The sequence below is a fragment of the Myodes glareolus genome, chromosome 4, assembly GCF_982192425.1.
Source record: "Myodes glareolus chromosome 4, mMyoGla1.1, whole genome shotgun sequence".
NCBI lineage: Eukaryota > Metazoa > Chordata > Mammalia > Rodentia > Cricetidae > Myodes > Myodes glareolus.
In genome coordinates, this window is record NC_142029.1 from 32,084,627 (window position 1) to 32,103,620 (window position 18,994).

General features: G+C 45.3%; 2 protein-coding genes across 2 annotated transcripts; both read left to right on the top strand.

Moving 5' to 3' along the window:
* Window positions 1–2,972: 2,972 nt before the first annotated feature.
* On the top strand, window positions 2,973–5,223 carry Khdc3l (KH domain containing 3 like, subcortical maternal complex member). The gene is made up of 3 exons (XM_048424306.3): window positions 2,973–3,558; window positions 3,766–3,945; window positions 4,122–5,223. Exons 1-3 carry the CDS (start codon window positions 3,390–3,392, stop codon window positions 4,778–4,780), a joined length of 1,008 nt encoding a protein of 335 aa, XP_048280263.3. The 5' UTR covers window positions 2,973–3,389; the 3' UTR covers window positions 4,781–5,223.
* A 2,230-nt stretch (window positions 5,224–7,453) lies between these two features.
* Window positions 7,454–18,770, top strand: Rsl24d1 (ribosomal L24 domain containing 1). Its single transcript, XM_087905371.1, has 6 exons — window positions 7,454–7,611; window positions 9,593–9,706; window positions 11,154–11,226; window positions 13,025–13,088; window positions 16,776–16,861; window positions 17,736–18,770. The coding sequence occupies exons 1-6, from the start codon at window positions 7,531–7,533 to the stop codon at window positions 17,807–17,809; spliced, it is 492 nt and encodes a 163-aa protein (XP_087761497.1). The 5' UTR covers window positions 7,454–7,530; the 3' UTR covers window positions 17,810–18,770.
* The last annotated feature ends 224 nt before the right edge of the window (window positions 18,771–18,994 follow it).

The window sequence follows — 18,994 nt, forward strand, 5'->3', positions numbered from 1 at the left end:
AAAATGTTTTATCCAATATTTATTGAGCATCTTTGGGTAATGAACTAGGTAGTTTGAGGGAGCAAAAGCAAAGTCGGTGAAGGCCTGCACTCAAAACAGGGCTGAAGGACAATGCCAGGGTATTGGGAAAGGCTGGGCTGCTTGCTGAAAGGGGAGACTCTTCCCCCTACCTTATGTCTTCACATTTATGTCCACTTCTCTCAGGCACACCACCTGAGTGGGAATACACTTATCCGTCTGTCTTGGATGTTAGATTTTTCACGTGTCTGCTTGGGTCGATCTCTAAGCCTGCTCAAATTCCACCTTGTCCAGCTGTGTTCTATAAAAGAGCAGACATTTTCACAGGCTGCCAGACTGTCCCCTGCTGAAAGTCTGATACCTGGTTTGTTAGCCTTATTGAAGGAGATTTGTCAACGTCTATGAAGCCATAGATAGAGACTGGCAACTCTCAGTGGAGGATCCAGTTGGGGCCTCCAAGTCTGTGCCCTCACACCTCTTCTGCAACAGCCCTGACGCCATGAATGTCTGTGGTTGGGAACTCGGCAAGGACAGCAGCTTTCAACCCTGTACAAAGGTGATCTGACCGCTGGTGTGGCTGTTATGCCCAAATTCCCTCAAGGCCAACAAAGAAACCGAGTCCCTTGCGTAAAAGCAGAGTCTTTATTTTAATCAACTTTGCAAGCTTGGTCTCACCGCATGTCCAATGTATTGGACTAACCGGAGAGCCCTGACCTCAATTAGAATTAGTTTTTTTTTTTTTATAGTAGTAAAGGTGGTGGGTGAGGGGGGTCTCTGAGGTTCAGGACTCCTGATTGGCTGACATTTGTCTAGGTTGTCCTGGTGACTGTGTGCTGGCAGGTGTTTCTATCTAAGGTGCTTGGAATGCCAGGCATTCCCTTTGAATGGTCTGCTCTTGGGTGGGGTTCGGGTCGTTTCAGCTTGTGGTTCTATCCTGCCACCAGGTATTACTTTAGGGTATGTAAGATTTTAGACAATTGTGAAGCCGTTTCTGACAATTCCAAACCCTCTCAGCCTCTGTGCCTCAGTGCTTCCCCTCCTCCCTGGGAACTAAGGACCTAACAGCTACACATGCACGTACTCAGTTCCTGAACAATTACCCATACACGTATGTTTTGACTCAGTCCCCTGGGAAACGGGGTCAAAATGATCTCTTACCTCATCTGATCTGACATTAGTTCTCCAGTCAATTATTGGTATTAGCCCTTTTCGAATAAGCCAATCATAATGGTCAAGGAACAACCCCTCTTGTCTCTATGGGGCCTTCTCCTTTAAAAGTAGACTGTACCAGCTATTCGAGGTCTCACGGCTTCCTGAATGCTGAGGGACCCTGTCATGACAGAATTAATAAAATCCTCATGCTTTTGCATCGGCTGTGGTGTATGAGGTGGTTTCTAGGGGCGACTCCTTCTCAGTTTGGACACTAGAGTCCAACAGGTAAACTGCTGAGACTTGGGCCTCTTGTTAAATTTATGGAGGGCCAGAGTTCTACTCTGGCAGGTGATAATGGTTGGAAATAAAGAACTTCCTTTGGGTGACCTGTTCATACTTAGTTTATCATGGCTGGCTCCCCACAGTGGCCACCGGACATTGTCACCTGCAAAGTTTGTGCTTCAGGACTGGGCAGAGTTTCTTTGTAAAGCCCTGGTTGTCCTGGAATTTACTCTGTGGACCAGGCTGGCCTTGAACTCACAAAGATTGGCCTGCCTCTGCCCCCCACATACTGGGATTAACGGCTCACGCCACTACTGCCAGGCCATAGTAAGATTTTTTTTTTAATCCAAAACAACAAAAAAAGATGGCTAAATGTGGTGGCTCACATCAGGAGGCAGAGGCAGGGTGGCGCACATCTTTAATCTCAGCATCAGGAGGCAGAGCTCTGTGAGTTCAAGGTGAGCCTAGTATGCAAAGTGAGACCCTGTCTATATAAAATTTAGTAGAGTATTCCTTCCGTGTTCAAGTAATGAAGGGAAAGGTATTTATTAGAATAAAAATACTTGCGGGTAGTGGTGGTATGTACCTTTAATCCCAGCACTTGGGAGGCAGAGGTGGGCACAACAAGTTCCAGGATAGCCAGGACAACACAGTGAAACCCTGTCTCAAACAAAACAAAACAAAACAACAACAACAACAAAGGACAGCGAGTTCCAGAAGAGTATTCAGAACTACAGAGAAATCCTGTCTTGAAACACCCCCATTTGCACTGGGGGCATGGTTTAGAACTCCAGCCCCATGTGAGGGGAGGGACTCTGAGATGAGGGATCTGGCGAGGCAGCTGGTGCCCTCTCATAGTGCATCTGTATTTTTTTTTTTTTTCGAGACAGGGTTTCTTTGTAGTTTTGGATCCTGTCTTGGAACTAGCTCTTGTAGACCAGGCTGGACTCGAACTCACAAAGATCCGCCTGCCTCTGCCTCCCGAGTGCTGGGATTAAAGGAATGCCCCCACCACCACCTGGCTTCTTAGTGGATCTCTAATGGAGGCCTGATGAAATTATACCCTGCTGCTCCTGAAAGGCCGTCTGAAATCTCACCCTCAGGGAGAGCAGGGAAAAAATGAACCAAGTGCTCGTGGCTTCCCCTAGGGTTTTGAGTGCCCAAGCTCTCAGAATTAGGAGACAGCACTGAGCTAAGAAAGACAACTATTAGTCAAGAAGGAAGCCAACTCAAGGAAGTCGCGAAGGCAGGCATACAGGTGAAATGTTTCACCAAACACCTAAGCATTTTCCCAAAGTTAAAATCAGAAAGGTTCCGAGTTCTCACAAGCATTGCTTTAAGTTAGGGGACAACTAATTCATTTGATGTGTGGGAAAACTTGCCTGCATGTATGTCTGTGTGTGTGTGCCTGATGTCTAAGGGGGCTAGAAAAGGGTGTATCTCCTAGGACTGCAGTCACAGTTGGTTGTGAACCACCATGTAGGTGTGAGGGATTGAACCTGGGTCGCCTAAACCAATCCCTTGTGTCGCCTGGCCAGCTCTATAGTCCCATACTATGGAATTTTGAAGAAGCAATTATGCTTAATTAAGAACCTTAAAGCTAAGCTGGGCAGTGGTGGTGCACGCCTTTATCTCTCTTGGAAGGCTCCCAAGTGCTGGAATTAAAGGCGTGTGCTACTAAATCCGGGCACCAACAAACTTCTGAAGACCTGAAACCAGTCTAGGTGCAAGGCCTTTCTCTCAGGTGAAGATCACAGGAGACCACGTGAGAAGAGGCGGGGCTTCTGGGAGTGGAAGCAAGGCCTAAGAGCCAATTGGAAGGACAAAAAGGGGAGGAGCTAGCAAACAGCCCTTGAAATACAGCTCTCCAGAGAGGATTCTTTTGGGTTTACTGGGTTTGGAGTTGCCTGAGCTGTTTGTGACGATCCTGGTACACTATGGCCCCTTTTAAGACTTATAAGTCGCTGGTCCAGCTGCGGCACAAAGAAGGGACCTTCTTTGAAGTGGTCGGAGACTCCAGCACGCTGCCCGAGTGGTTCTATCCCGAGCATCTGGATGATCCAAAAGCACTGTATGTGAATGCTTGGCTCGTGGAAGCGATCTTTGGTGAGTACCTGGGAAGGGAAGGCAAGAGGTAACCTCTTTTCCTGACTCCTTTGCCTGAGTATGTCCTATAGAGAAAGCCTGTCCAGTGGCTGTGGCCCCAGGCCTGTTGCCACCTCTATCCAGCTGCCTCAACTTCTGTTGAATGTGCCAAGAAGTGGAAGCCACTTCACCCCCATGTTCTTCCTGTTCCTCCTGTTCCCTGGTCAGGCAAGGATGGAGAGTACATCCCACATGTCGAGTGGACGTCACGTACCTTGCTTAAAGTCACCCAGTGGCTCCCTGAAGAGGATGCCGAGATTTTGATATTCGGACCTCCTTATTACCAAAAGGACGTTTCCCAGATGATCTCCAACTTGGTTAACTATTTCTGCTCGCGAAGGATGCAAGGTAAGGACTGGGAGTAGGTAGGGCTGTCCTGCCCAGCAAACCTTGGGTCCTTGGGAAAGTGGGTTTCAGAAATGTTGTAGGAGGCCAGATAGCGTTTGGGAACCCTTGCCCCCCCTCACGGTCCCAAGGGTAACTGTCCTTACCAGTGTCCTTCCGCTGCTTTTCTTCCAACACAGAGGAGGCCCATTCTCAAGAGGCTGAGACCCAGTGTTTTCCTGTCCACGAGGCTGCCCGCCGACTGTCTCCTGTGGGGAAAGTCCTAGAGGCTGCCACCCAACTGTCTCTTGTGGAGGTCCATGATGCTGCCTCCCAACAGGCTCCTGTGGAGGTTACTGATGCTGCCACCCAGCTGTCTCCCGTGGAGGTCCATGATGCTGCCACCCAGCTGGCTCCCGTGGAGGTTGCTGAGGCTGCCACCCAGCTGGCTCCCGTGGAGGTGGCTGAGGCTGCCACCCAGCTCTTTCCCGTGGAGGTGGTTGAGGCTGCCACCCAGCTGGCTCCCGTGGAGGTCAGTGAGGCTGCCACCCAGGTCTTTCCCGTGGCGGCCGCTGAGGCTGCCACCCAGCTCTTTCCCGTGGAGGTGGCTGAGGCTGCCACCCAGCTGGCTCCCGTGGAGGTGGCTGAGGCTGCCACCCAGCTGGCTCTCATGCAGGTTGGTGATGCTACCAAACAGCTGGCTCCCATGCAGGTTGGTGATGCTACCAAACAGTTGGCTCCTGTGACTGTCTCTGAAGCTGCCACCCAGCAGGCCCATGTGGAGGCTAGTGAGGCTGCCACTGAGCATACCTCAGGGGCTGTTCATCGGGATGTCATTCAGGAGGCTGCCACTCTGTAGAGCATTCTGTAGAGGCCTGAGTCTCCGCCCCAGAAGTATCCTGAGGTTGTTCTTGGAGGGGGATGATGACCCAGAGTTCTCTAGTGGAGAGCCATGAGACTGGAGCCCCTCAGTCTCTGGATGTGCCAGTATAGAGCCTCCAAAGGCTGTCTGGAAACCAGGTACCAGGTTATAAAGGTGACCCACGTGTTGAACTAGAATAAATGTAGTACCCATCAGTAATTCCACTCCTTGGAGGCAGAGACAGGGGACTCTCTAGTTCTAGGCAAGCCTGGGATGAATGAGGAGGTGTACTTTAACCCCTGCCTAAGTCTCTGGACATCATCTTGGTTCTTTTTCACCTTTGAAGTTGGAAGAATGGAATAAAACTTTTTGTTTTCCCCTAGTGTTAATGTTTGAAAACACAATTGAAAATATTCCAATAAAGAGCTGCATCCTCTAAAGTGTGTTGTTTGAATGGTAAAAAGGGAACAGTGTTCTTTATCAGCTAGGGCTGTTGGACACCCTCTCACTCTCTTTGAGGAGGGTGGAATCACTTCTCTTGGATGTTTGGTCCCCACCCCAACACTCACAGGATCACTTCCCTTGTTCCTTAACCCTGTATGTCCGGCAGGGATGGAGCTGCCTTGCAGGGCCAATGATTCTCCACCTGCTACTTTACTTGTGGTGCCTTTGAGTGGACCTGGGGTTTGAAATTTGCTTATTTGACAAAACTGGCTTTGAAAGATCCACTTGTGGGGCTGGAGAGATGGCTCAGAGGTTAAGAGCACTGGCTGCTTTTCCAGAAGTCCTGAGTTCAATTCCAGCAACCACAAGGTGGCTCACAACCATCAAAGAGATCTGGTGCCCTCTTCTGGTGGGAAGGCACACATGCAGACAGAACATTGTATTCATAATATATAAACTAAAAAGGATCCATTGGTTATATCGAGTCACACACACACACACACACACACATATCTATATCTATATATATATATGTCACTTGCTACTCTTTGGTTTTGGTTTTGGCTAGTGTCACTCTGGGAAGGAAATTGTAGGAGGGCTTGGCCTGCAATGCTGTCCTCTTCAGGACTTTTCTGGGGTCATCTGAATTCCCTGAACTTCAAGAGCACGTGGGTCTTCAGTCTCAGAAGTTTGAGGTGGAGGCAGCCGAATGCTCCACATTCGTGCAGAAACATTCAGGTGGTAGGGCTAACAGCACACAGTAATTTGTGACATTTTCATTTAAAAAAATGCCAGGAGGCAGGGTCGTGGTGCTGTGTGTCTTTAATCCCAGCCCTCAGGAATCTGGGGAAGGCAGATCTCTGGAAGTTCAGGGTCCTCCTGGTGTACATAGCGAGTTCTAGACCAGCCAGAGCTGCACGGTGAGACCAGGTAGCACAATTCTAGGAGATGCACTGAGGAGGGACAAGCAAAGCAAGGGCACATGCACAAAAAAAAAAGCCCCAAAATACTGTAGTCCTACAAATCTAATGCTAATTAATATATTAGTGTATACTGCTACTAAATCAAGATATTAAAATTCACTTCTATCTTAAAAAAATTGGGGACTGGAGAGATGGCTCAAAAGTTAAAAGCTTTGACTGCTCTGAAAGGTCTTGAGTTCAATTCCCAGCAACCACATGGTTGTTCATAACCATATATAATGAGATCTGGTTCTCTCTTGTGTGCAGGCAGTATACTGTATGCATAATAAATACATCTTTAAAAGACATTGTCAGACTAAAATCTCTATCAATATAAATAATAAATAAATGTAAAAAGAACAAAACCCAAAATGTAGTTTAGAAAATACTCTAGAAGAAAAATAGTTTTGAAAATATTTTGGAGGATAATCAGAAGTTAGAGGTGATTAATCTGTTAGAACTTGTATTTTCTTCTACACGGATTTGTGCTTATTTGGAAAACTAACCCAATAGTCCTATTGCTTCATTGTGGCACTATTTTTCTCTATTTTAGCCATATTGATGTGTGTAGAAACACATTCTGTATAACGTTTTGGTGAAGAGCCTCAGTGGGATGGTAAGGAAAATAGTTCCTTTTTATTCACTGCATGCAAGGAAAACAAAATACAGATTTTAAAAAACAGTCAGGCATGGTATTGTACCCCTTTAATCCGACTAATAGGAAGGCAGAGGCAGGCATATCTCTATTCGAGGCCAACTTAGTTTACAGAACCAGTTCCAGACTATGCAAAGTGAGACCCTCTCTCAAAAATACAAAGCCAGGATAAGGGACCCGAGCCCAATCTCTGGGATCCACATGGTGCGGGGAGAGAATACTTGCTCAAGTTATCCTGACTTTCACTAGGTTTGTCTCCCGAGGCCGGGGAGGGAGATTCTCTCTGCGTACTTCTGCCAAACCATTTGGGGAAGGTAAGCCTGGGGTAACCGAGCACTTGGCCATATTCTGGCGTGAGGAGCGTACTCATGGCAAAACACAAACCACAATAACATGAGTATACACGGAAAAGTTCCGTAGCACTGGATGAGCAGGTATAGAACATGGTCAGACCCACAGACTCAAATAACCCGGATGCAGAATACAGCCTCTAAAGGTGTGCAGGGCGAGGATGCTGCTACGCACCTCCAGAGGCGTCCGTCCAGAGGCGCCTTCACGTACAGCGCGCATTCCAAAGACCACTTCCGGTCGAGTCAGAGAATTGCTTCCGGTGCTTAGTACGTGATGCATCGCATCACTTCCTTTTAAGCTCGGCGCCTGGGAGGTGGGGCCCACGCGGATTCAACATGAGGATCGAGAAGTGTTATTTCTGTTCCGGGCCGATCTACCCTGGCCACGGCATGATGTTCGTCCGCAACGACTGCAAGGTGAGGCGGCCGTGGTCCGCGGGCCTCCGACGACGGCTGGGGGCGGGAGCGCGCGCAGCTCGCGCCGGGTTCGTGGCTCCGCGGGGTGGCCTAGTCTGGGAGTCTGGACCTCGGCTTGCCGTAGGGTCAGGAACTCGGTCGAACGCAGGCTCAGGCAGGCTTCCTGCTGCTGTCCGACTGCACAGGGAGCGGCAGGAGGTGGAAGTATCTGGAGAGGTTAATGGACTTGGTGCCTGCGACCTAATAAGAGTTCTGTATTGTTGTTGGCGGTGAGCTAGGAGAGACTCCGAATGGAGGGTTTTTGGGGAGCTGGCTTCCTCGCGACCTTCACTTTCCCACTTTGTCAGACCTTCGGGAGCAAAACCTTTAGCGGACAAGGGACGGTCCAAACTTGTGAAGGACAAGATCTCAGTTCTTGACGCCTTGACTTACTCTGGTCTCAAGTTCAGGAAGCCTCGGAGCACGCACTCATCCTGGCTACACCGGTTCATTTCCCCCGAGTTCCGTGTTTCGATTTCTGCATGCGAGGGGAGAGAGCATCCTATGTAGAAAATTGCACTATTTGAATAAAAGGTGCAGAACAGAACAGTCGAGTCTCAAAAAAAAAAAATTGGAGTGTGAATGATAAAGGCTTGGGGTGGGGCTGTTAATATGAACAGTATAGATAAAGGGTGAGGTTGTGGCAGGCCTCCTTACATAGTACATGTATTTACCCTCTTAATTGGGAGTGAATCCCATTTCTCTAATTCTCATAATTGCATGTACATAATAATGTACTTTGGTCCCATTTGAATCGGTTACCCTCTCCTCCCCCATTTGCTGAATTCTTTTCTTTTCTTTTTTTTTTTTTTTTTTTTGGTGTGTGTGTGTGTATTCGTGTGTATTCTCCCACCCTTCACCCCCGAGACAAGGTTTCTCTGTATAACAATCCTAACTGTCCTGGAACTAGCTCTTGTAGACCAGGTTGGCCTTGAACTCAGAGATCCACCTGCCTCTGCCTCCCGAGTGCTGGGATTAAAGGCATGCAACACCACCACCTGGTGTGTACAGGCTTTCTTAGTTTATGTAGTTCATATTTTTCTTTTTAGCTGGTGTCACTGGGTCATACACTTTAGTTATTAGTGTTCTCAGCTAGAAACCCATTAACCTCGAAGGCTACTTTTCATGGTTCTTCCACAAGCACACAGATTGCCTTATTTTTAAAGACGTTATAGATAATAAAATAATTTGGCCTAGACTTAGAAAAGCCTTACTATCCATTTCAAAAACACATTGAAGCTAGTAAGCTGAAAGTTGGTGCTGCTTTGGAATGAAGGTGGAGAATTAAAGCAGTGAAGACTCTGCCTTAGAGCTATGAATGTGATCTTTTAAAACACGTCCAGCACACAGCATGGGAGCAAGCGTCCATAATCCGAGCAGGTAGGAGGCCGAGGGAGGAGGATTCTGAGTTGCAGGCCAGCCTGGACTTCACAGTAAGACTTTCTTTCAGAACAACAGCAAAAAAGCAATTCGCTGCAGAACTCATTGTTAATGATAAAATAGACAGCGAAAAAGAAGAGGAAAAATGACCTGTTAGCAGCTTTATTTTTGAAAATATTTTGTGCTTTCAGTTGGAAGGAAACAAATTAGGATTCAGCATTGCTCAGAACTCACCCTCTCTAGAGTTGTAGGAGTATGATTCTGAGAAGGGATTTAAGGAACTTCTCTCGGAATTGTTCCTTCACTTAGGTCAGTGTAAGTTTTAGTCTCTTTTGTCTCAGGAGTTTTAGCTGTTGTCAGGGCTGTGTTTGACACCCACCAAACACTTGGAGTTCCCTTCTGCTCTGCTATCTCATGCGCTTGGTGTCGTCAGCAGTTGCGCATGAGAACCATTGTCCTGTCTTAGATTTTACAGCAGTTCTCATTGGCTGGCTAGGAGGGGTATCCTGACAGAAACATTCTTGTTGTTGACTCCATTATTTTAACTTTGAATGTCTTATAGGTGTTCCGATTTTGCAAATCCAAGTGTCATAGGAACTTCAAGAAGAAGCGGAATCCACGCAAGGTCAGGTGGACTAAAGCCTTCCGGAAGGCAGCTGGCAAGGAGCTCACGGTGGTGAGTACAGTGAGGGTCACTCAGCCTGACCATGGGGTCCTGTCATGTGGTTGTGAGTGCTTTATTTTATATGTCTATGCAGGCTCTCATTCTCATGTGATCCTAAAATCAAGGGAAAAACTGGCAACCCCAGCTTGTAGATTATTTTTATTTATTTAGTTTTTAAATCTCCACAAAATTGTTTTGGTCTTTGCGAAGAAAAAGGAAAAGAAAATCATTTAAATATGTTGGATGAAGTGTGGAATTTGCCCGTTAAGGATTGAGAGGCGTTTGGGAGAAGAGCTGATGTGCTCCGGAGTAGCAGTGAGGCGCGGGTGAGGTTTGGAACGAATATTAACAACCAAGAGCTCCTTGGTAGGGCTCTGCCAGAGAACAGAAGCTAGCTAGTAGGTATAGGGGACGCCAAGGGCTAAGAGGACGCCTTGAGAGATTTGGTGCCCGGATCTCTTGAAACTTGTCGGCAATTGGTCTCTTGAAGAGGGAGAAGAGGGAAACTGTAGGCTGTCCTTTGCTGGAGAAAGATGTTTTAAGTTACTATACTGCTCTGTGGCTGTCACCTCCCTCTAACCCTGTGACCCTTCTCCCTTTCTGTAATTCCTGGTTCTTAATATCAGAGCTGTCTACAACTGCATTGTGCAGGATGGGAGGCCAAATCACAGTTAATTTAAAAGATAATGTTGAGTGTGGGTGAAGAAACATGATAGATACCATTAAGGTTAATATTCATTTGAAAGCCAAGGAATACAGGCAGCTTTTTCAAACTGTTTTGCATGTCTTGGGATTAATGCTTATAACTATTAAAATACCCCCACTTGGAGGGTCCAGAGCCACACAGGTCAAAGGTTACACCCTGCAGGTGTGTAGTTTCGCACCCTTTGACTGTAAAAGCTCTTTCTTAGATGGAAACAATTTGAATTCTTGGTGTTTGGTGTGTGTGTGTGTGTGTGTGTGTGTGTGTGTGTGTGTGTGTGTGTATGTGTGTATCAAGACAGGGTTTCTCTGTAGCTTTGGAGCCTGTACTGGAACTCACTATGTAGACAAGGCTGGCCTTGAACTCACAGAGATCCACCTGCCTCTGCCTCCTGGGATTAAAGGTGTCCCCCACCACGCCTGGCTGGTGTTTGACTTTCCATGTAAGGAAAATGGTTCAAATGATGGAGGTTGCTGGCTGATTCTCATATGGAGCTGGGAGATTGGGGAAACCTTTTCAGTTTTGTTTGTAATTCTCGTGGTTGTTTGATTGCTCCTGAAGGAGGGAATGGTCTTCCTCTCCCTCTGAGAGTCCCCCGTCTCCCCAGAATCTGGGCTGTTTTCAGCTAGTTGAGAGCTGGTACTCCCCAGTATTACAGGGAGGGCATATTTGACTACTTAGGATTTTTGTGAAAAGGAGCATATTAAACAATGATTGCTTATTACCTCCTTACCAACCTTCTGTACCATCTTCTAGGACAACTCATTTGAATTTGAAAAGCGTAGAAATGAACCCGTGAAATACCAGCGAGAGCTATGGAATAAAACTAGTAAGTCTCGGGGGTGGGGAGTATCGGGGAGGCTTTTGTGACCATTCGGTAATGTTAAATGCTGACTTGTATGAATACTAAACTTGCTTCATTGCTTGGCTCCTTTTCATCCAATGTTAGTGGTCCTGTTGGTGTTTGTCTTTTACTATAAGCTATTCCAAATTTAGAATTTGACTGAATTGGATACATTAGAAATTGACTGGTGTATCCATATAAAAATAATCTAATTATTAAACTTGAAGTGCCCACACAAAATAAAAACCACCAAGTTCTGTTTTTTTTTTTTTTTTTAAAGATTTATTTATTTTGTATACAGTGTTCTGTCTGCATGTATACCTGCAGGCCAGAAGAGGGCACCAGATTTCATTACAGATGGTTGTGAGCCACCATGTGGTTGCTGGGAATTGAACTCAGGACCTCTGGAAGAACAATCAGTGCTCTTAACCTCTGAGCCATCTCTCCAGCCCCCAAGTTCTGTTTTTTTTTTTTAAATATTTATTTATTTATTTATTTATTTATTATGTATACAATATTCTGTGTGTGCCTGAAGGCCAGAAGAGGGCACCAGACCTCATTACAGATGGTTGTGAGCCACCATGTGGTTGCTGGGAATTGAACTCAGGACCTTTGGAAGAGCAGGCAATGCTCTTAACCGCTGAGCCATCTCTCCAGCCCCCAAGTTCTGTTTTTTTAAAAATTATTTATTTATGCACCATTCTACCTCCATGTATGCCCGCACACCAGAAGAGGGCACCAGATCTCATTACAGATGGTTGTGAGCCACCATGTGCTTGTTAGGAACTGAACTCAGGACCTCTGGAAGAGCAGCTGGTGCTCTTATCCGCTGAGCCATCTCTCCAGCCCACCACCAAGTTCTGAAAGAATAAATAAGGGAAATGTTTTGGTGGGTGAGGCAAGAGCCAGCTTGGAAATACACAGATGTAGTATGCATCGCCAATCTAGAGCGGCTGCTCCAGGGGTCAGGTGTATGCCTTGTGTTTAAGATGAGACGGTACTACACTTTAGCCCATCAGTACAGATTTTCAGGGTGTACTGCTTGTTTGGGTAAATATCTTGAAGTTGCAGGCCCAAAATTAAAAGCTGTACTGTTCAGCACTTGTCTTTTTTTCTCCTTGAAGGAGGCAGGGACTTCAATTGAAGGGAGGATAAATGTTGTAAAACTTAATTCCTTCTTTTCATTTTTTAAGAGGATCTTGCTGTGAAGCCATGGCTGGCCTTGGCTCACAGGCTTGGCCTTCTGAGTGCTGGTGTTCTAGGTGTCCGCCATATGAACTCTGAGGTGCTAGTACTTTTGTGTGAGACAGGTCCTCTGCTCTGCCTTCTCTCCTCCCATAGTGCTTTTATGCAGCCTTCGGCTTGCAGACCATACACAGTCCCTGTCCTCTTTCAGAAACTCCTGTTTCTGTTCCTTGCTGTCTGATTCAGTTATTCCAGGCTCTTTCCTCCATTGGAAATGCTGTAGAAGCAATATGGTTCTGCTTTTCTTCCCTGTCTGGGTTTTGCTCATCTTTTGTATTGAATCCTAGAAACAGACTTTTCAGAAGTGTTTGTGTGGACAGTGTGGGAGTCTAACATTGTTCCCTGAACTGCCTTATGCAGTGAACTGACCCTAGTAGTGAGTTCAGCTAACACCTCATACCTGTAGCTCTGTCATAGCGATTGTTTTGTATTGAATTTTTTCATTTAAGCCAAAGTCTTGCAGAAGTATTTAATGTAATTGTTATAATCATACTGCTTGAATGTGCATAAATTTGCTGACTTGTAATTTTGTTTTTAGTTGATGCAATGAAGAGGGTTGAAGAGATCAAACAGAAACGGCAGGCCAAGTTTATAATGAACAGGTATGTTTATTTGTAGAGGAATAATTACAAGATTTCTAGAGGCACTGGTGTTTTTAAACCCCTTTTTTATCTTGATATAACTTCATACTTATAAAATCGTAGAAAGAATAGTATGGCAAACACTTGTATATTTTCTCTGCATTTTACATTCACTTTATTGTTGTCCCTAGGACAGTGAGCTGAAGACATTGTGTGTTGGAGGGAGGGCCACTTGTTTGTTTTTCGACTGCTCAGACTCCCAAAATAACCACACAGAAGCTATATTAATTAAATCACTGCTTGGTCCATTAGCTCTAGCTTCTTCTTGGCTAACTCTTACATCTTAATTTAACCCATTTCTGTTAATCTATGTATCACCACGAAGTGGTGTCCTACCATGATGTTTCAGCATGTTGTCTCCCTGGTATCTCTCTGACTCTGCCCTTCTTTCTCCCAGCATTCAGCCTAGCTTTCCCTGCCTACCTAACTTCCTTGCTATAGGTCCAAAGCAGTTTCTTTATTCATTAATGGTAATCACAGCACACAGAGGGGACTCCCGCATCAATTGTGCTTTCTACTTTTTATGCCTTTTTGTGTAGATACCCGTCCTGTGTAAGACTCTTCCTCACTTAAACATGGTGTGATGCAGGACTGTTGTAACCAGCAGAGCCTGCTTCCACTTCCCACACAGTAAGCTCGTTGAACTCCTTTCACGTACATAGGTTCCCATCTTGCTCTGTCTCAAAGGCCCAGACGTTTTCTGAAGAGTCCATAGTGATCAAGTTATTGGATAGAACGTCTCTTCATGGGGTTTGTCTGGCTAGATTTAGGTAGGTGCACTTGGAAGGAGTGCCAGTCACTACAGTGTCCTTGCTCATGTGTCCCGTCACTGTTACCTCTGACTCTACAGTGGTGTCTCCAGGTCTCTCCCTAACAGAGTTGTTCTTTCCTTGGTAATTCATGTGGAGCAGATTCTGGAAAAAGCTTGTTACTCCTCAGTCTTGTTCTTGTTTTTGGCCTCCCTAGGAGTTCTGGCCTCGGTCAGTGGGGAACTTTCTCACCTATAAAACGGCTTTCCCTTTTTTCCACCTTCAGAATCTCTCCTTTATTCATGTAAACATATTGGATCTGTGCTCATGGAATCCTGTGGTGTTTGGTGCGCTGTGATTCATATTGCTGTGTTTGTTTTGATGTTCTGCATGGCCCACATTTGACCAGTGGGGGTTCCTCAGACTCTCCTATTTCAGGTTGACAAGTCATCTTCACATTTTTTAGTTCTTTGTTGTTTCATGTGTGGACAGCAAGAACTTCAGAGTTCACATGCTTTCCCTGTCCAGGCAAGGGATTAATTAGCCTTAGAGGAGCTAATTCCTGTCTTTAGAGCAGGAAAATTCACTTTTATCTGTTACTAATTTTTTTTAAAAAGTTTATTTTGTGTAGGAGTGTTTTGTGTTTATGTGCACCGTCAGCAAAAGGCATCAGATCTAGAACTAGAGTTACAGACAGTGTGGGCCACCATGTGGGTGCTGGGAACTGAGCCTCGGGTCTCTGCAAGAGCAACTAGTACTCTTAATCACTCAGCCATCTTTAGCTTTTTTCTTTCTTTTTTCCTTTGAGAAGGCGTCTTACTGTGTAGCTCTCAATGACCTGGAACTCAGTCAGATTCTCCTACCTCTACTTCATGCGTGCTGGGATTAAAGGAGTGTGCCACTACAGCCAGCCTCTTTTTTTTTTTTAATTGTTCATGTGTGTGCACATGAACGTGTCATAGTGTGTATGTGGAGCTCAGAGGATACCTTGCAGGAGTTGGTTCTTTTTTACTCTCTGTGGGTCCAAGGGATTGAACAGTTAGGCTGTCAGCAAGAGCTTCTACCCCTGAGCCATGGCATTGTCAAAAAGTAGTTTTAAATCTGAACACAATGGAAGCCTTAGTAAAGAGCAGCGTTCTGGCACCTCAGAAGGTGAGCGTGGATGTTTGAACAGCTCTTTTAGTGTTTCTGATGAATGTCGTTAAGTGTTTTATGCTCCTGTAATTTCTGAATAATTAACAAACCTATGCAACATGGAGATTGTGCTCTGTGAGGTGGAGGGGCACACAGTGGCAGTTGGGAGACCACCTTGTGTGGTAGAGCCTGTGTCTGTGCTATGGAAATGAGCTCTGAGCCCGCAGTCAGACCCCATTCTGTCGACGGATGCACATTGAGGCCCCCCCCCCCCCCCGCACCACCCTAGGTACAGGGGGTTCAGTGAATGAATAGGTTGCTAGAAAGAAATCTTGCTTTATTAGGAACTGTAACATGAATGGCCAGGCCAGCTTGTTGGGGTTTTTTTGTCCTGCCCGGCCCCCCATCTATTTAGTCCCAGAGAAAATCACATAAAGAAATCTCTGTAAGTTATAATGCTGATTGGCCCATTAGGTCAGGCTATTTATTAGTTAACTCTCTCATCTTGATTAACCCATTTTTTTGATTTATGTTAGCCATGTGGCTCAGTACCTTTTTTAGTGGGGCAGCTCACATCCTGTTGTTTTGGTGACATGGGCAGGAGTGGGAGGAATCAACTTCCTCCTCCCCAGAATTTTTCTGCTCTTTTTGTATCATTTTTATTTTTTATCTGTTTTTTTTCGCCTACACCTCCTGCCTGGCCAATCAGCATTTATTTAAAACATGATCGACAGAATACAAACAATTCTCCCGCACCACTTCCCCCTCTTTTTTTAAAAAACAAAGGAAAATATCCATATTTTATTTTTTGGGAATGTGGGTGTAGTATTTTAAGCTACTTTTAGCTGGTTGGGGGCGCTGATAATCTTATAGGGACCTAAAGGAAGTTTAGAGTTAAGATCAAGTCCTGACTGAAGGAAGTATCCTGTGAGTCTTGATCATCTCAGGCAGCAGTCTTGAACCGGTTTTGGACGAAGAACTCAGGCATCTGAGCCATCTGTTTCTACTGGAGATTGTTCAGGTGGTCTCCCTTGGTCAAAGATGATTTGTAATATGAGGGGGCCTGTTTGTTGGGGGTTTTTCTGTCCTGCCCTGTTCCCCCAGCTGTTTAGTCCCAGAGAAAAATCATACAAGAGATTTCTATAAGTTATAAAGCTGATTGGCCCATTAGGTCAGGCTTCTTATTGGCTGACTCTCACATCTTGATTAACCCATTGTTTTGATCTATGTTAGCCATGTGGCTCAGTACCTTTTTTAGTAGAGCAGATCACATCCTGCTGCTTTGGTGATCTGGGCAGGAGTGGGAGGAATCAACTTCCTCCTCCCCAGAATTCTCCTGCTCTCTTTGCATCATTTCCACTTCCTGTCTGGTTTTCCCACCTATATCTCCTGCCTGGCCAATCAGCATTTATTTAAAACATGATTGACAGAATACAAACAATTCTCCCACACCAAGGAACTTGAACATAATTTCCACAGAACTATTAGGGAAGAGAATGACTGTCAGTAAGGGCTCAACAGGTGACTTTGCCTTTATGTGTATAAACATTTGGGAGCCAGTTGATTCCTTGTTGGCCCACAGCAGTTGTTGCTGGGTGGGAGGTGGGAGAACAGGAAGGAGCAGAAGCAGAAGGGTGGCCGCCCCTGTCCAGTCCCGCTTGTGCCCTGTACTGACAGCGTCGGCAGTGAATGAGTGACTGTGGTGGGAGTTCAAATCTCAGAAGTTTTAGTCACTGCAGTTTGGCTTTGATTCATTTTATCACAGGTTGAAGAAAAACAAAGAGCTCCAGAAGGTTCAGGATATCAAAGAAGTCAAACAGAATATCCATCTTATCCGGGCTCCTCTTGCAGGTGAGTAGAGAGACAGAAAATCTGAATTTTTGTGCTTAGTGTAATTGGGCCCCAGCTAACTTCCTAAAGCTGTTTTGTAAGACCCTTGTTAACCTGTAAGCTCCACCTGCCCAAGTACCAGGTAACTTCCTGGAATGCTGAGAATTGTAGTTCTTAGAATATAAATACTAAAGCCTTGGGCTGGAGAGATGGCTCAGAGGTTAAGAACACTGGCTGCTCTTCCAGAGGTCCTGAGTTCAGTTCCCAGCAACCACATGGGGGCTCACAGCCATCAATAATGAGATCTGGTGCCCTTTTCTGGCATGTGTGTACATAGTAAATAAATTTAAAAAAGAAAAGAAAAAGAAAAGGAAAAATAACAAAGCCTCATGTGAAAAAACTCTGGCTGTTTGGGTTTGTCCTTATAAGCCCCTATAAAACATGCCTGGGGCCACTCTGCTAGGAATTCCCGGGAGTGGGCCTGGCCCGTACTTAATATTTAGTAGAAACTTACTTCAAATTTGGCTCAAAATGGTGGAATTGGTTTTTTATGGCAAATCTCAGGATTACCAGAGGCCCTGCATCCAGGTAGCTGAAGTCACATCCCAGCCTTAGATTCTGGACTCTCCAGCCGAGTGATGTAGGGTGTGCATCTGTCTGTGGTTTCTCATGGTTCAGTAAGGTTTGAGATGAGTTTGTAGAATGCTCTGCATTTGTAGGAACTCTGTGAGGAATAGTAGTGTGACTAGTATTCCTAAGTCCTTAGAAATGGCTGCTGCTGTAGGGACTCACACTCAAGTTCCTGCACTTTATGTTTTCCTTATATTTAAGTTTGAGTTTATCTTTGGAGAATCTCTGTACTGTATTTACTTACATTATACTGCATCTTTTAAAGGCAAAGGAAAGCAGCTGGAAGAAAAAATGGTACAGCAGTTACAGGAGGATGTGGACATGGAGGGTGCTTCCTAATGGTGCCGCCTGCAGCCAGCCCTGCGCACACTGGAAACCAGTGGAGACTGTCGGTCCCTAAGTTATTGATTGGTTACATAATGTCCCCCAGGCAAAGGTGACTCATGTGCTTCTCTCTACAGTGCAGCCTGTAAAAGCATCCATTGCGGGTGATAGGTCTCAACTCAATGTGCTGCTTCACTGTGTTATGCTCACAGAAACACGAAAGTTTGTGTGTAGATGAAGGTGTGAACCGTGGGCATCACATGGTTGAGTCGTTGCTTAATGGCACCAGGCAACATTTCTGCACTGACTATCATGCTAGTGTGAAATTCGTAATAAAGTAATATTTTCCTTGCACTAGGATAGTTTATTTATTAGGGTTATTGATGCAGAGGTCACAGCAAGGAACTAACCATTCTCATGACAACCTCAGTCTCTTGTTTTGCTTTAGTTTGTTTAGGATCTCCTTAGACTTGCATAATGGCCTCATACAGTGCCACAGTGCAGCTGAATTATGCTGGGCTGTCTGCCCTGTCGGCAGCTTGTGGATGGTGGGGGTGGGGTGGGGTTTAATAAACTGTCTGAATGGCATCTTATTACTGCTTTGGAGAATGCTCAGTTCCAAGCTGTGACTTCTGCTCCCTCCACTCCAGTTCTCTCTAGCCCAGCAGTAGTCTAGAAACAGAAGAATCTTGGTGCCTTTTAAAATTTATTTTGTGGTTTTCTTTTACTTTTTTTTGAGATAAGCTTTCTCTATTGTGTAGCTTTAGCTGTCCTGGAACTCACGGAGACCTACCTGCCGCCTCCTGTATGCTGGGATTAAAGGTGTGTACTACCACACCAAGCATTTTTGATTTTCTTAATTAAAAAAAAAACGCAAACAACCCAGCCAAACAAAACCTCATTGTTTTTTGAAAACAGAATGGAAAGAATGTTGCCTATTAATTTGTACATAAATAAAACCATTTCTAAAGTGCTACATATTTTTCAACTTTTAAAAATTCTTTTATGTCACATCATGCATACAGATTCCATTCATATGCCTGTCTCTTCATATCCACCCTCTATCCTTGCAGCCAAAATAAACTAAAATGTTAAAAAAACAAAAACCCCCTAAAATTTACATTAAAAAAGAAAGAAAAACAAACCAAAAGGAAAACGTCTTGTCATGGAAGCTGTGGTGTGACCCCGCGAGTCACACAG